Below are 17,484 nucleotides of genomic sequence, written 5' to 3'. Positions count from 1 at the left end.
CGAGGACTTTAACTGGATTTTGACGATTTTTTTAATAAATATATATATAAGGATTAAAAAATATTTTTAAATAAGATACACACCGGAACAACGGACACACAGAGCTTAATTTTGTAAATTTTAGATTATTTCTGATTCATAATGTTTCATTGGTAATGTCAGTACAGATAATTCTCAATTTTTAATCAAACAAAGACTTCGTCAGATGATGTTTTAAATTTTTTCTTTTTCTTGATGAAAAAAAAAATACTCAACTTGGCAGATCTTATTCATAAGCATAACAGTACACAGCTTTTATAATACTCATTGGATAACATTTCCCTCAGATCTTGATACCAAAATGAAGCACGACTAATTGATACCATGTATATGATATGTGGATATGTATTACATTTACTTAAAACATAAAAAATATTTTCATCAGTTTATTTTAACAGCCAAATACATTGTTCATTTCATTCATTCCTTGAAAATCTGCGGAGAGTCTCCATAAACACCGGGGAAAAAATAAAACTTCTTCCTCAGATTTGATTTAACCTCCGATACAGTCAACTTCTGAGGATATTCAGCAGAACCTTTTCCCTTTGCTACTAATCTGTTTACCTAAAAAAATAAAACAAGCATCATAATTTTATAGACTCTGTTAAGCGCTTGAAGATAGTTTAAACTTATTTCCATGTATTTTTTTTTTTTTTTTATCAAATTAGTATTGTAATCATTTCTGGAAGGTAGACCTCAATGCCATATAATAAAATTTTATATATATATATGTTCCGGACCATATGAGTATTTGGACCATACGCGTATGGTCATGACCATATGGGTATATACTCATATGGTCCGACCATACGCGTATGGTCCGACCGTACGCGTATGGTCGGGGTAATTAACACTCTGTTACAGGTTACTTTTAATACCTTTAAACTCGTCATACAATATGACCGTTCATTAAAAAGACGCTATCATATAGGTAGTTTTATTAATTTATATTATGATAAAAAGATTAGCGGCTAATTTTATAAATTGAAATAAAAAGTTTCACATAGTTAATTTTGCTTACTTGACAAAACAATAATAAACACATTTTATACCGATGGTCATTACCGATGGTCATCACCGATTTGTTATTACGAGTGAATGGCGACTTAAAAAAATAAATTCCGAAAAATTTCGTAATGAACTGTTACACAAGAAGTCTCTGGCAAGTAACACAGTTTCTATAGTTGTCTTGTGAATGTGGTGTTTTGCAATCAGGTTGCTATATTTCAGATCTAGAGCTTCTTAAAAACACCGTAGAAATATGACAAGGATCTTGCGCAACCAAGACTTGCAAACGCAAAAAAATATATGATACCATGTGAAAGTAAATATCACCCAAGCCTCATGCCAGAATGTGATTAGCGATGAAAACTATGGCATCAATATTTTTTTTTTACGAATTACAAAAATAATACATTGTCATGAAACCAGCATTGTTTTTTTTTATATAAAGTGTTTGTATTATTGAAACTTTTATAAAGTAATTAAAAAAAAATACCTATATGGTTCAAATACTCATATGGTCCGGCTCGTTAATAACCAAACGAGTATTATACTCATATGTCCGACCATACGCGTACGGTCGGACCATACGCGTATGGTCGGACCATATGAGTATACGCATATGGTCATGACCATACGCGTATGGTCCAAATACTCATATGGTCCGGAACATATATATATATATCAAGACGATTTAAATTGCTCTCTATTTCCGTAAGGCCATGTGCAGTGGACTGTTAAATGATATGAGGACTAGGTAGTCTGATGCAGAAAACTTAATATCAGTCGGACTATAAATAAACTCATCATAGATTTAAGGATTGATTTTTTGTATTTGCGTCAGACGCGCGTCACGTCTACAAAAGCCTCATCAGTGATGCTAGAGTTCAAAAAAAGTTTAAAAGGGCAAATAAAATATGTAGTTGAAGAGCATTGAGGATCAAAATAACTAAATATTTTGCGAAATACAGCTTAATTAGGTATCAAGGGTACCAGGGTTATATTTAGTACTCCAGACACGCATTTCGTCTACATAAGACTCATCAGTGACGCTCAGATCAAAAAAGTTATAAAGCCAAAAAAGTACAAAGTTGAAGAGCATTGAGGACCTAGAATAAAAAAAAAGTTGTGCCAAATTCCTGGAATAAGGAAATCCTTAATTTTTTTTAATAGAGTTACGATGATAATCTTATGATTCGAATCAAAATGCTGCCCTAATTAGCATAATATTTGTTTGGTATATATTTGAGCTTTTCCGATAAGGATAAATCTGGATTAGTTTCTCTGGCACATGAAATTCATTAAATGGTGTGTTCAACATCAAAAACGGGATTACAGTATGGATACATATATACAACAAAGGGGCAGAAGATACAAAATGGATAGTTGAAATCATAAGTCGAAAAAAAAGGGACAAGACAAAAATAAAAGTCACCAAGAGAAGGAACAAATGTAAATTAAAACGTAACAGAGGGACTAAGCAACACAAACCTCACCAACAACAATGTGAGAGTCAAAGATGCTCAGGAATTAATATACTGATCCTAACGTGGCACCAGTCGGTTTTTTAAACCCGAGGATGATAAGTTTTACTGGGTAGGTTCCCTTCGAAGAAAAGAGGACGCTATTATGCTTATAATGGTTGAAAGATATTCCTCACCATATGTGCCAAAGATATTTGATAATTATCAAACCAACTCGTGAAATATTTTAATTTTTTATTATAAGCAATAACGATTTATCAAGGAATCATGATGGGAAACGAAGCTCAGACTATCGTTTATTCATAGCAATGGAAAATTCACAATTGAGAAGCTGAAATCATCTCTTGTGGTTAAATTTTGCTCGTAACCGATTCACATTGGCACTTTCCGTATGTTTGAAAAGTTCGATCTGCTTTATCATGTTTATGTTTTCACTATTGTCAGCAAACTGATTATTCAGTAAAAGAACAACATCTATATAACAGAACGGGAAGTTAAAGAACGTTTCCTTTTAAGTGCATTATACTGGAGATAACATTAGTGAATTTAAAGGTTTTATCGAAATAATGTTTTTATTTAACTACTTAAATTGAGAATGGAAATGGGAAAGTCAAAGAGACTACTAGATTTTAATTAAGTAAACGAAATGTTCAATCTTATTTTAATTTATTTCCTTTCTTCAACTTAATGCATTTTTTAGTGCAGACAGGCGGTGTTTCTTGAATAACCTGTATTAAAAAAAAATAAAAGAGGAGGAAGGTACAAACTGATATCTAACTAAAACAAAACAAACAACGCTATGCAGGAAAAACAACAGACAACAAAAGACAAACAATCTATAAAACAATACATATAAAACTTAAAACAGCTTGACATGGAAACAAAATTAATGGGGGAGGGGACATCTTATGCGCATTGTAATATGCATCAGAATACATTTATGATTATTGAGTTATGATTTAAATCACTCAATATGAAACGAATTATGTCAAAAAAAGGAACACAAAATGGCGTATAGACACTACATAGAAAATGCATAAAAGCAAATATGAAGGACAATAAGCATATAACAATAACGCAAAGGCGGGATGTTTGGAAACTGATTCACGCCAAGAGGGTATTACCAAAAATTAATGTACTAAACAGTCAAGGTTAAAAAATAGATTGACATATAAAAAGAACATCGATTTTCCAGTTAGATGCTGGTAAAAGCACACAACATAAAAGTCGGCAGTGTTAAAATACATTTACTAACTGAAATATGCGACGTCAATTTCTTTCAACAGGTTTTGGGTATATCAAATTCTTTCAAATGCTCTATATTTCTCAAAATGGGTGAGGACTAATTCTTCACATTTAAAGAAATACTATTCAGTACAATTGGATATGCTTTTATTTGCAATATTTAGTCAAGTTACTTAATGGCCCAACTTATTCATTAACACTTTCTTCTTCTGTTCAATTTATAGTTTATACAATAGGGAAACGTACTGGGATATTCACCATAACAACAATCCACTAAAAAGAACAGTACACAGATATAAGCTACTTCGGATCATCATCCAGTTTTCTTTGCCAAAAATCATATTGGTGTCGATTAGCTTTACCAAAGTTGAACTTAAATCATCCGCGAATTTTCCCAAGTACCCTATTTCAAAGTACATATTTTTTTTCAAAATAGTTACTTTTTAGAGAGACACGTTAAATATACAAACTCTTATAAGAAGATGTTGCAGCTCTTCACGTTTGGCATGGTATTTGAACGTCCAAACAACAGCATTTAAAAACCAGGATCCACTTTCAATATGCCTGAAGGCAGATGTTCCTGGCAAATTTAAAAGAGAAAATAAAACATTAGGTAAACAAAATATTATTTTATGTAGACTTAATTATAGCAGGAAACGATTACAAGTCATATTGGGTGTATTGTATAAGTTGCCGCATGGTTAATGAACTGGACATTGGTTTATTACACTAACTTGTAAATGAACCGTTGTATGGTAACGTTTGTTATGAGTAGTTGACTATTCATGCTTTAGATGAGTAGGTTCAGTTTTATACTTCACAATTCTTTACTTTAGCTGATATGAATTCATTATTGTTTATCGTGATTCGATCGCTTAAAAAAATTTGATTTGAAGGCCCATTGGTGGCCTTCTGATTTTTTCTGCTCTTCAGTCGGGTTGTTGTCTCTTCAACACATTCTACATTTCCATTCTCAATTTAATCAATTTCAATTATCAATATTGCAAAGCTCCTATTGTTTTTTCTTCAACACATTCTACATTTCCATTCTCAATTTAATCAATTTCAATTATCAATATTGCAAAGCTCTTATTGTTTTTATGTGTTCTAACTAACCTTCTGGTGTTGCATACACAATGAAAAAGTCTGCTGAAGGGTGCTTTATTTGTATTGGCTTTTCTTCATGGAACGTTTCTGAATCTCGTTCATCACAAGTTTTAGGCTGGATTTTCTGATTTTCCACTTTCACGCAAAGCTCTGCTATTTTATTCTGATCGGTTTCTTGAAGTAAAATTGAACATTTTAAAAAATGGCTCGAACACATATATAACAGTTACCAATAAGATAACTCGGTCAAATTGAAAAATTACAACAAAAATACCGAACTTCAAGGTAAGTTCCAAAGGAATACTACACATATCAATATATCATTTCAATATTTCTTTTTAATAAATGTTTTACATTCCAAAAAATATTACTATAATTATTTGTTTAAATCGTAATGAATCTTCCTTATTTCGTTTAAACATAAAGGTGCATATATCAGATAACAGAATGCTTCTGAAGCAATTAAAAAACATATACAGTACGTGAAATTATTGAAACCACGATTCCGTCCCCTGTGACAACTCTAATCAATGTGATTCATCACCTGATTTCTAACAGTTATGTACCACAATGGTTAAAACATTTAAAGCGGGACCATTAACTTTTAATCATAATTTATGGTGTTTTAAGATCATAAATTTTGCAATACGTTTTATTCGTCTTTGGTGACAAAAATGTGTGACGTAATAGATATAGTTTCGATGTAAAAAAAAAAAGAAGTAAAATCACAAAAATACTGAACTCCGAGAAAAAAGTCAAAACGGAAAGTCCTCAAACAAATGGCAAAATCAAATAATAAAACACATCAAACGAATGGACAACAACTGTCATATTCCGGAATTGGTTTAAATATAGAAAATCCTCTAAATTGTATGAGCACGAGACATTTGGGAAGTTTTTTATGCTTCAGACATGCATAGTTATTGTCAAAGAGGACCATTTTTTTGTTCATTACGAACTAATAAATATACATTCCTGACTTCATGATAATGGATTTCTTTACTTACATACAGGTCAATTGGGATTTAAATGCTGATTGTCGTTACCAAACGATAAACATTTATATAATTCATGACCGACCTCTAAAAATCGTTAAAATATAGTGCAGTGAACTTTTAAAACTATCATCTTGATGTTTTTTTTCCAAATAATCAAATCAAACGAAATTATTCATATCCCACTTCCTGGGTTTGTCCAGGCCTTTTAGTGCCCCTTTCCAATTGATATATATATATATATATAAATTCTAAATAACTAACATTGTTGGGTTGATGTTTAGACGAGTTGTATATAAATTCTTAATAGATATATCAATAATTTCTAATATTTATTGTCTTTTGCATTTGTTGTTATCGTATTACCTCCTCGACAAGCTTGCACAAATACTAATCTTGGTTTGTCATCTAAACCTAGGCAATGTTCTGAATCAAAAACGTCGATGAGATCTGTTAGTTTAATTGGATTGCCGTCGTTTCCGTATATGTAGCCGCTTGACCCATGACTCATGATGATAAGAACTATGCATTGAATGTCCTTCCAGTTTTCTATTTTATTTCTTTCTTTAATTAGAAATTCGAACATTTCCTATAATAATATTGAAAAATACACTTATATATTTATCTAAAATAAAATCCTAAGCAATTATTTGAAAAAAATCTTCAATCAAAACTGAAATTTCTAAAATTGTCTGTATAAATCCCACAAAATATTATAGATATATTTTTCTTTGAGGTCAACATTAATAATTTTTCAAACACAAAACAAATTATATTTCAGCATTCTAACTTTTGAAAATCAAACCAATGGACGATACTGAATGCAGGCATATGCATATGCATTACGTGAATATTTGGTATAAAGTATTAGAATCTAGAAATAGAAGACGGTAAAACATTTTTTGGTTCAATCATAATTTTATTTTCTTACTGTGAAGAGCTACCCGAGACAAAGTATATCGGATGGGTCAGCTAATTTGTAACGATGAACGTAAAACCAAACAGTCTAATAAGAAGAGAACAAATTATCAATTGTACGCCATGCCCTGCTCTAATTCATTTAAATGTATAGTAAAAGTCAAAATTTGAAATTAAAAATGGAGAGATCATGTTGAATAACCTTTGAACATGTTTTAAGTAAAAAACTTTAACCAATAAATTTTATCAAATAAAAAGTAAAATCACAAAAATACTGAACTTAGAGGAAAATCAATTCGGAAAGTACATAATCACATGTCAAAATCAAATAACAAAACGCATAAAAAACAAATAGACAAGAACTGTCATTTTCCTGACTTGGTACAGGCATTTTCAAATGTAGAAAATGGTGGATTAAACGTGAAACATTAATTTTGGAATAAATTCCTAATCTTCCCAAACGAGAAACTTGAAAACCTACTACGAATAAAAATTTAAATCCATGACGAACTGAATTACCGGAAGAAACCGTAAAGTTATCAAATTGTCAAAATCTATGCATGGCCTACCGTGCCTATAGGGGTATGAACATTATTTACTTTATAGTTTCCGAGATTTATCACCAATAATTGTGGACGGTATATTATAATCGTGTCATAAACAAAATACTGAATTCTGCTCTAGTTTACTTGTTCGGTTAAATAAGGTTCTCAATGTTTGTTTTATGCTTCGATCTTTAATTATTGTTTCTCGATCATAACCGAAAAGACATTATCAGTGCATGGTGCAGTAACTTGTATACCGTTTCTGCTATAACTATCCTTGTATACTTAAAAGTTAAAAAACTACATTAAACCTCTGTACTACCTTTCATGAACTGCTTTGAACCAAAACTTTATGGTGGCACGAGAAAAACATAATAGCAGACTGTTTTTTTCTGAACGGTAAAAGGTCCCTTTTGTAATATCGGAGGATAAAAAATCTCAAAAAATATATAAATAAATGATAACGTTTTGTCCATATGGCGAAGATGGTTAACTTGATACATCTTATCGCTAATCCCGGCTGACCCGGTCGCTTGAACTTAATTTTGACGTCAATAACAATCACTTTTCCATTGTGGCGTCAGATATTTTGTTTTATGACGTCAACATTTTACGGGAACCTGTGTGATATCCATCAATGGCGGACAAATAGCGATAAGGTGTATAGCCTCACCTTTGCTGGTGTATCAGTCTTTGTTACGACTTCGAAATGTAGCTCTTGAAATAAATCTGTCAGATTTTGTACATCAACGTCTGAGCCTTGTCTTTCCCACTTAGCATTATTAGAAAATGTATTATTCAAAATAAAGACCTTTCCTCGTTTTTCTCCGCATATTCTATAGACGTCCTGTTAAAAATAAATGTTTTCTAAAATTATTTTGATGAATGGAATGAACAGTTCACCCTTTTATAAAGCACATCGTGAATTAATAAAATTGAGTATGAAAATGGGGAATGTGTCAAAGAGACAATGTATGTATTTATACATATAAAAAAGAGACCAAATGACAAACAAAAAAACACGAAACACAAGATAGAAAAATATATAAAAACAGAGCAACACGGACCCCACTTCAAATCCAGATTCCATACTACAAACCATATCAGTACAAAATCACTGATTACCCAGGTGATGATACCTGACAGTCCCAAAGTAGAACAAATGTTTCTATGCAGTAGAACTAATTCCGTGCTAATAAACAAAATAACACTTTATAAATTTTGTACGTCCGTAGCGGTTTTCTAGATTTTCCTTTACCAGGATACTCAAACAATAATATTTGTTAGCAGTGATGACAAAAACATAAAATAAACTAGAGGCTCTAAAGAGCCTGTGTCGCTCACCCTGGTATATTTAAATTAAATAAAGGAAGCAGACAGTTCATGACAAAATTGTGTTTAGGTGATTGTGATGTGTTTGAACATCTTACTTTACTGAACATTCTTGCTGCTTACAATTATCTCTATCTATAATGAACTTGTCCGTGTAGTTTCAGTGGAAAATGTTAGTAAAAAATTTACAAATTTTATGAAAATTGTTAAAAATTGATTATAAAGGACCATAACTTCTTAGGGGGGTCAATTGACCATTTTGGTCACTTGACTTATTTTTTTGGCTTAAATTGCTGTACATTATTGCTGTTTACAGTTTATCTCTATCTATAATAATATTCAAGATAATAACCCAAAACAGCAAAATTTCCTTAAAATTACCAATTTAGGGGCAGCAGCCTAATAACGAATTGTCCGATTCATCTAAAAATTTCAGGGCAGATAGATCTTGACCAGATAAACAATTTTACCTAGTCAGATTTGCTCTAAATGCTTTGGTTTTTGAGTTATAAGCCAAAAACGGCATTTTACCCCTATTTTCTATTTTTAGCCGTAGCGGCCATCTTGGTTGGTTTGCCTGGTCACAAAACACAATTTTTAAACTAAATAGCCTAATAATGATTCTGGCTTTGTTTGGTAAAATTTTGCCCTATGGTTTCAGAGGAGAAGATTTTTGTAAAAGATCATGGAGATTTACGAAAAATGGTTAAACATTGACTATAAAGGGCAATAACTCCTAAAAGGGGTCAACTGACCATTTTAGTCCTGTTGACTTATTTGTAAATCTTACTTTGCTGAACAATTTTGATGTTTACAGTTTATCTTTATCCATAATAGTATTCTAGATAATAACCAAAAACTGCAAAATTTCCTTAAAATTACCAATTTAGGGGCAGCAACCCAACAATGGGTTGTCTGATTCATCTGAAAATTTCAGAGCAGGTAGATCTTGACGTGATAAACTATTTTACCACATGTTAGATTTGCTCTAAATGCTTTGGTTTTTGAGTTATAAGCCAAAAACTGCATTCTACCCCTATGTTCTTTTTTTAGCCATGGCGGCCATCTTGGTTTGTTGGCCGGGTAAAATGCACAAATTTTAAAATAGATACATCAATGATGATTGTTGCCAAGTTTAGTTTAATTTGGCCCAGTAGTTTCAGAGGAGAAGATTCTTGTAAAAGTTAACGAAGACAGACGACGGACGACGGACGCCAAGTGATGAGAAAAGCTCACTTGGCCTTTTAGGCCAGGTGAGCTAAAAAGGAACTGTATGAGCTATATTACCAAAATAAAATTTATTTGAAAAAAGACCAATCAACACTTCAAACTCGCATTTTTACACCAGCAATGAAAACCTTCTTTCCTTTACGGGTAGACTTTATATACATACATTAAGTGGTACAAGAAAAGCAAAATGAGTATGTTAAATTGATGTATGCCTTTTTGTGATTCTTCGTTACATTTGTTGTTTTTATAGTGATATCAAGATGATAACACAATATTGACTGCTGTACCCCTATTTTTGACATTATTACTCTTTGAGTATGTTTTTTTTGTTCATACATCGTTGACAATGTAATGGAATTTGATGCGAATGTCATACAAGTGAGAGGTTTAGCTAGCTATAACACCAGGTTCAATCCACCATTTTCTACATTAGAAAATGCCTGTACCAAGTCAGGAATATGACAGTTGTTATCCATTCGTTTGATGTGTTTGGACTTTTGATTTTGCCTTTTGATTTTTGATTTTCCTTTTTGAATTTTCCTCGGAGTTCAGTATTTTTGTGTTTTTACTTTCAAATGTTAAGTATAAAAGAAAACTTTCAACTAACAATCATTTTGCCATAAATTATCAAAGCTATTCATATCAAAACATTATTAATTGACTGCACCAAAGGAAACTACAGTACAAAAGTAATTACATACCTCTTTATTATAGTCATGCAAAAGAGGACTTTTTAGGTCTTTTATTTTAAAAACTCCATGCTCCTCCATGGCTTTTTGTTCAGATTTCTCTGGTGGCCATTCTGAAATACAAGATTTGAACTATCAATTATTACTATACCGTGGTCAAAAAAAAAAAAAAAGGTATGTATAGATCTAGAGAGTTTCTTGAAAAGAGTATAAACACAAAAACTGAATTCCAAATTTATTTAAAAACGGTAACGATACTTAAAAAAGTAATTGTTTTATGTTCCCAGAACCAGAGCTATATACTATTAACGTTCCTTGTTGTTATCTGGACTTTTTTTTGTGAAACAATATATCTAAGGTTTAATCTTTATAAAAATAATATTGAAGAATATTTTGTTTAAACCTGATAGCAATAAAACAGTTTAACATTTGTTTTAGTATTTTTGTCCTTGAATTTCATACTTTATGCTGTAATATGTGTATAGCTTGCAGTGTGAACCAAGGCTCCGTGTTGAAGACCGAACTTTAACTTATAATGGTTTAATTTTACAAATTGTGACTTGGATGGAGACCAAAAGTCCTCAAGCTTATTATTTGTACCTTTGGGATCATTCAAATTTTCTTTTTGTTCAATAATCTGAGCATAGGGGAGTATTAGATCTGCCAAATGATCATTCCCAGTTTCTTGGAAAGCATTGTAAAGACTTTTAACACTACGTTGACCTCGACTTTGAAGAGTATCAAGTATCATTCTGTTTTTCTTTTCTTTCTCAGGTTCTTGCTACAAATCAAATATACAATGTTGTATGATTATATTCTTTGAAAAGCACAAAAATGTTGGCATTCGACTCAAAACCAAACCTTAAAACAGAATAATTCAGAAGGGATATAGTTAAGATACTGTTTTCAAGTCATTCTTGTTTTACCTATTCTGACATCACAGTCAGACTTCTTTTAAACTGAGTTTTACTGTGCGTATTGCTGTGTGTTACTAGACGAAACGCGTCTGGCGTATTAAACTATAATCCTGGTACCTTTGATAACTATTTACTAGTTGTTTTTTTTTACATTGACCAGAGGTATAGGGGAGGGATGAGATCTCACAAAACTCTGCCGCATATTTGTGCCTGTCCCAAGTCAGAAGCATCTGGCTTTTGTTTGTCTTAATTCTGAAATCGTTATTCAAGGTATCGCCCCTATTCCTTGAAACTAGATATGAACAAATCAGGTTGAGTTACGATCTCTCATACTTTTATGTTTAAGGAAACAGCTATAAGGCTAAGGGTGATTCAAGATTATCAAAAGAAGAAACCAAATGTCACTTTTCCTACAAATGTGTTTTGAGATTTATTGACCATGGTTATCGTTTCACAAAAGATCGTAAAGCGTACGATTTACGACTGGTTGTAGGATATGTTACCGACCAAGTTTACGAGTGTTTCACAAACGTGTTGGAATAAATATCGTACAACCTCTGATTACCGACCTCGCTTTTAACAGCTCTTTAGGGTGAAGGTCAGAAAATGGAGTCACATGTAAGCTGTTGAAACATAGCTATACATCTTGTACATATATATCTAAGTCTGCACATCCCAAGGACAAGAACAGTCCAAGTCCTATAGCATATGACTTCACATTCTTATTAAATTTTTAACATTTTTATTCTGATATTTTCAGTGCGGGTGGCACATTAATATTAAAAAAATATATATCGGAAATAGTAAATAGAAGTAGTAGGTCATGCCCGCGAAGTCATATGTTATAGACCTTGGACAGTCCCTGATCTATATCAGCTGTCATGGCTTGGAAATATAGAAAAACATATTGCTTTATCAAAATTGTCTTTCATAAAGTACTGATACAGACATTTGAATAGACATTTACAACATGATGTATGGGAAATTAAAAATTAAGGTACAACTTAAGTTTTCTTTTGTATTTGTTTCCTATAATACAGTTTTCAGACGCTTTGGGTATTATACAGTATTGAATTGTGTTATAATCAATTACAGATACATATAATTAGTTCACATGGGAGTGTTTTAATTTGTACGGATCCCAATTGAAAACTTTTATATATGATAAAATCACGCTTGAAAAACTTTCAAATATCGATCTGATAACTGTTCAAAACTCTACCTTTATATTAAATAAAAAAAAACTTAAATTAAACTGAAAGACTACTTGCAATTGCACAATCTAAACTATTTTAATAGTTCTCAATTTTAACAAAATCCTGTGTAAATAAACTCATCATAGGTACCAGGACTAAAAATAGTGATCCTAACTTGGAAATTGAAATCATAAAAAAGTTGATATAAAAAAAATTCAAATAGAACACTGTCTAAAGTTTGTCAAATATTAGATGCTGAGGAACACTTTTTTCTTCATTGCCAAAATGAACAGTTATTTCACACAAACAAAATGGTGAAACATCATATATTTTCTATGAAAATAAAGCCATAGAGAGTGTATCAGAATAATCATTTTTGGAAAGGTTGATAAAATGGAATGGAAATTTATCACAAAGTACTTGAGCGCTAACAAAAAAGGCAAATAATGTATTTTTTGAAAATTAAATCCTATACTAAATCATTGAATAATCTACCTATAAAAGTAGCAAATAATCTTTTTGATTCTTTAGTAAAACCAATTATGACCTATAATTCAGATGTAACATATGTGGATACATATGTTTCTTTTCATAGAGCCAAAAACAGAGCCTTATCTTCAGGAAAACAAATTAATCAACTTGATTTTACAGACAAAACCCCTATTGAAAATATGTATCTTAAATTTTGTAAATCTATGTAGGAATAAGAAAAAATGCATTTAGGAAGATTGCCTATAGAATATTTTATTAAAACACAAACCCTTATATATTTAGCTAAGACTATATGAAAATAAAATAATCCATTGATAAAGGGAGCTTTTTCTCTACCACACTCTCTTGATTTGACGGGAACTTATTCATGGTATACATATGCAAAAAATATTGTAGAACAGACTACTATTGACCTTACTATTCTTTCTTCTTGTAATGACATAAAAGATGTTAATAAAATTAAAAACGATATAAAGTTATAAATGAAAAATAGATTTGAAGATGTAATTAACTAAATTTAAAAAAACATTGATGATTAAAGTAAATTTATTAATATAAAAAACTTTAAAACGATTGCAAACTAGAATCTTATCTAAATATATATAATTTTCAGATAAGAAGATTAATCACTAAATTTAGACAAAGTGATCACTCCTTCTTAATTGAAAGGGTAAGATATTTTAAAATCCCAAGAGAGAAAACTTTGTCATAAATGTAAAATACTAGAGGATGAGAAACACTTTTTACTCTATTGAGATTATAATAAAACACTATGGAATGCCTATTTTGAACACACATGTACTGAAAATAATAACTTTAATAATTTAAATGAAGAAGACAAAATTCATTATTTATTTAATCCATCAACGCCTTTGCAAACAAATAAGTAAGGATCCTTCTTGAAAAAGTCATTAGAACTGAGGACAGAGGACTCTTAACAGCTTGTTTGTTTTTACAAATGTTGATGCTGTTTTTATTGTGTATGTTTGATATGTATGTATATATGTTTATTGTGTTTATTGTGTTAATACATGTTGGTCACAAACTGTAAAGTTTATATGACAATAAAATATTTGATTTGATTTGATTTTATTCTACGACATCCATTATTCCCGCTATTGGCAAAATTAACGATTTACGATTGCTTAGACCCAGTCGGGAATTTGCGACCAATATTTCTCGTAAGTCGTAAGTCGTAAGTATTTGTGGAACGGTCGCATATCGTTAAGATGGTCGTACGACCTATTTCACGATTTACAACCTTTTGTGAAACGGTGGCTTGGTTATTATTTTTTTGTTATATTTCTGTGAAATAGCATGAAATTTCAAAATGTACATACTAGTACATGGTCAAATGTGGGTGTGAATATTCAATAAATAGGGATACTACCGCCATAGTTCTTCTTTGCTAAATTGGTATTGTTCAAAATTTGTACAGAATAATGTCGCAGTTAAAAAAAAAACATACTTGGCATGACTAAAATTGTATCAATATAAAAAAGATGTGATAAGATTGCAAATGAGACATTACTATCTACAAGAGACGTTACCGTATGGCCTTAAACAATGAACCTAGCCCATACCAAAAGGCCCAGAAATCAAGAACTGAAATACACAGTAAACATTCAACACAAAAACTCATTGGATTTAAGAACATATTCGTCATCGAAACTAAACCAAGCATCTTTTCTTCCGTATTTCTTTAAGAAGCTTTATATAGTTACTAGGTCACCTCACCAAAATAAAGACAACAATTGTGCTTTGAAACATCCAAGATATAAAAAAAGAGGACGAAAGATACCAGAGGGAATTCAAACTTATAGATCAAAAATAAACTGACAACGCCATGGCTAGAAAAGAAAAAGGCAAGTAGACAAACAATAGTAAACAAAACACAACATAGAAAAATAAAGAAAAAGCAACAGAAACCCCACCATAAAACCTGGGGCGATCTCAGGTCCACCGAAGGAGGGTAAACAGTATTAATAATTAATAAACAGTCTTATTCGGTACTTCACTTTCGTGAAAAGGATTTAAGTTTATGACTCAAAATACATGTACCGAAAATATGCAAAATACGAAAAGTACAAAAAAATCTTACTTGTACTCCATCTCTCATTTCCTCTGTAAATGCTCTATCGCTAAAAAGACAGTCAGCCACATCGTTTGGATTGGCTAAGTCCTTCACAATCTCTACTCTATTTTTTGTAAAAGCCTTTTTCCAATCCATAATTGATCGACTGGAGAAAAAAAAGGTAAAGAAGTTTTGTCATTGATCTTCAAAGTAAAAAGTAAACCGTTAACCGATCATAGGTGTTATAAACATTTATGTGAGTCTTATTTTGTTTTGTTGCTTCGACAAAACCGTATAGTATTGCTAAATGTGGAAAGAAAGTTAAAATGAGTATATGGTGCTCTTTTCATTCAAAGTAAAGGATTCATAATGTAATGCACTCAAACACTGGTCGATTTGAACAGATAGAATTTATAAAATTGTTCTTTGATAGTAACTACGATGTTAAGGGTTAGTTGTTGCTTAGCAAAAAATGGAAGACACACGACTAGAGTTCTAGTATCATTACATTCAGGATACTTTATATATTAAATCAACTGAATTTTCAGCTTGAAGGAATAAAAAAGGTGGGTCTAGGGATCTTTGATTTAAAACAACTATTCATTTTCAGTCTTTTTATAGCATAAAATTAACATTTACATGACTATCAACTTTTAATGTGTAAAAGCATCAGGCGACGGAGAAGCAATATGTTCTAAAAATGAAATTCCATCATATAATGGCATTGCGCACCTCTTTTTTCTTTTACTAGTTTAAAAGGAACATGGGGCATATAAAATTAATGAATTATCCATATATATATATATCTCAAATGGGGAGGCTAACATTCTGGGGTCGAATACGATCAGCATATTAGAAAACTCCAGACATTTATTCATATACAATTGAGAATGGAAATTGGGAATGTGCCAAAGAGACAACAACCCGACAAGCAGATAAGAGCAGAAGGTCACCAACAGTTCTTCAATACAACGAAAAAGTCCCGCACCCGGAGGCGTCCTTCAGCTGGCCCATAAACAAATATATACTAGTTCAGTGATAATGAACGCCATACTAAACTCCAAATTGTACACAAGAAACAAAACGTTAAAATAATACAAGACTTACAAAGGCCAGAGGCTCCTGACATTGGACAGGCGCAAAAATGCCGGGGTTAAACATGTTCGTGAGATCTCAACCCCTCCCCCCTAAACCTCTAGCCAATGCAGAAAAGTAAACACATAAAAATACGCACATTAAAATTCAGTTCAAGAGAAGTCTGAGTCTGATGTCAGAAGATGTAACCAAAGAAAATAATCAAAATGACAATAATACATAAATAACATCAGACTACTAGCAGTTAACCAGCTCCAGACTTCAATTAAACTGATTGAAAATTATGTCTTCATCATATGAATATTAGGCACAATCCTCCCCATGAGGGGTTTAGTATCATACCATCATAATATATACTAGTATGAGAAGAATATAACCCGTGTCATGCCAACAACTGGTTCTTGAATAAATGTGTTTAGTTCCGATGCAGAGACCCTATAAGTGAATCAATATTATTGCCAAAATATGCAATTTTTAATGACATGACAACAGTATCGTGACTATATCCCTTCTTAATAAGTCTATTTAAAGATTTTGTTAGCTTCTGAGGTGAATACTTACATTTTTATGTTTTATATAGAATATTTCCGTAAAGTATTGGATGTGAAATACCTGAGCGTATAAGACGTCTGGATGTTTATATCTCAAAACTACTTGACCTTCTTTTTTATGACATAATTCAATGTCCTTCTTTTTTATGTGGTTATAGTGTTGAGTAACATTTCCGGTTGTAATGAAAAGTAAAGTTTTACTTGAAAAATTTATGTGATACATTTGTACGTAATCTTTTTTTTAGTTTTCATTATTTCCATTCGGCCTTAATGGAACCAGAGGAAGCATCTGCGTTACACTTTAGCCTTTATTGACACATATTGAGGTGTTTGAAAATTATTCCCACTGCATTATTATATTTCCATGTTCAATGCAAGGACAAATCAATTAAGAATTCAACCAAAACGATTTTTATACCATTTCGTATGTCTTGTTTGTGTTGGTGGTCTGCCATTGTAGTTTTTTAATTATTTTGCATAATATAAACATGATCTATTTAAATGTTAAACAACAGAATTGCCTTCGTCAATTAAAGCTGAAAACTACGAAAGCCGAGAAGGCTCACCTAAAAC

General features: G+C 31.5%; 1 protein-coding gene across 1 annotated transcript; it reads right to left on the bottom strand.

The window, feature by feature from the left end:
• Positions 1–411: 411 nt before the first annotated feature.
• LOC134681221 (caspase-3-like) lies at positions 412–15,423 on the bottom strand. Its single transcript, XM_063540738.1, has 8 exons — positions 15,293–15,423; positions 11,187–11,367; positions 10,599–10,699; positions 8,009–8,182; positions 6,239–6,461; positions 4,887–5,051; positions 4,241–4,350; positions 412–603 (listed from the first exon to the last, which is right to left on the bottom strand). The coding sequence occupies exons 1-8, from the start codon at positions 15,419–15,421 to the stop codon at positions 460–462; spliced, it is 1,227 nt and encodes a 408-aa protein (XP_063396808.1). The 5' UTR covers positions 15,422–15,423; the 3' UTR covers positions 412–459.
• Between the last annotated feature and the right edge of the window lie 2,061 nt (positions 15,424–17,484).

The sequence above is a fragment of the Mytilus trossulus genome, chromosome 8 (genome assembly GCF_036588685.1).
Source record: "Mytilus trossulus isolate FHL-02 chromosome 8, PNRI_Mtr1.1.1.hap1, whole genome shotgun sequence".
NCBI classification, from domain to species: domain Eukaryota; kingdom Metazoa; phylum Mollusca; class Bivalvia; order Mytilida; family Mytilidae; genus Mytilus; species Mytilus trossulus.
This window is presented reverse-complemented; position numbering and strand designations above follow the sequence as displayed.

Coding starts and splice junctions, on each gene's coding strand:
- LOC134681221 (XM_063540738.1), bottom strand. CDS start 15,421: ATGGATTGGAAAAAGGCTTTTACAAAAAATAGAGTAGAGATTGTGAAG. Junction 8,183..10,598: donor TGCATGACTATAATAAAGAG/GTATGTAATTAC, acceptor TATTTTTAACAG/GACGTCTATAGAATATGCGG. Junction 4,351..4,886: donor TGTGTATGCAACACCAGAAG/GTTAGTTAGAAC, acceptor TAAATTTGCCAG/GAACATCTGCCTTCAGGCAT.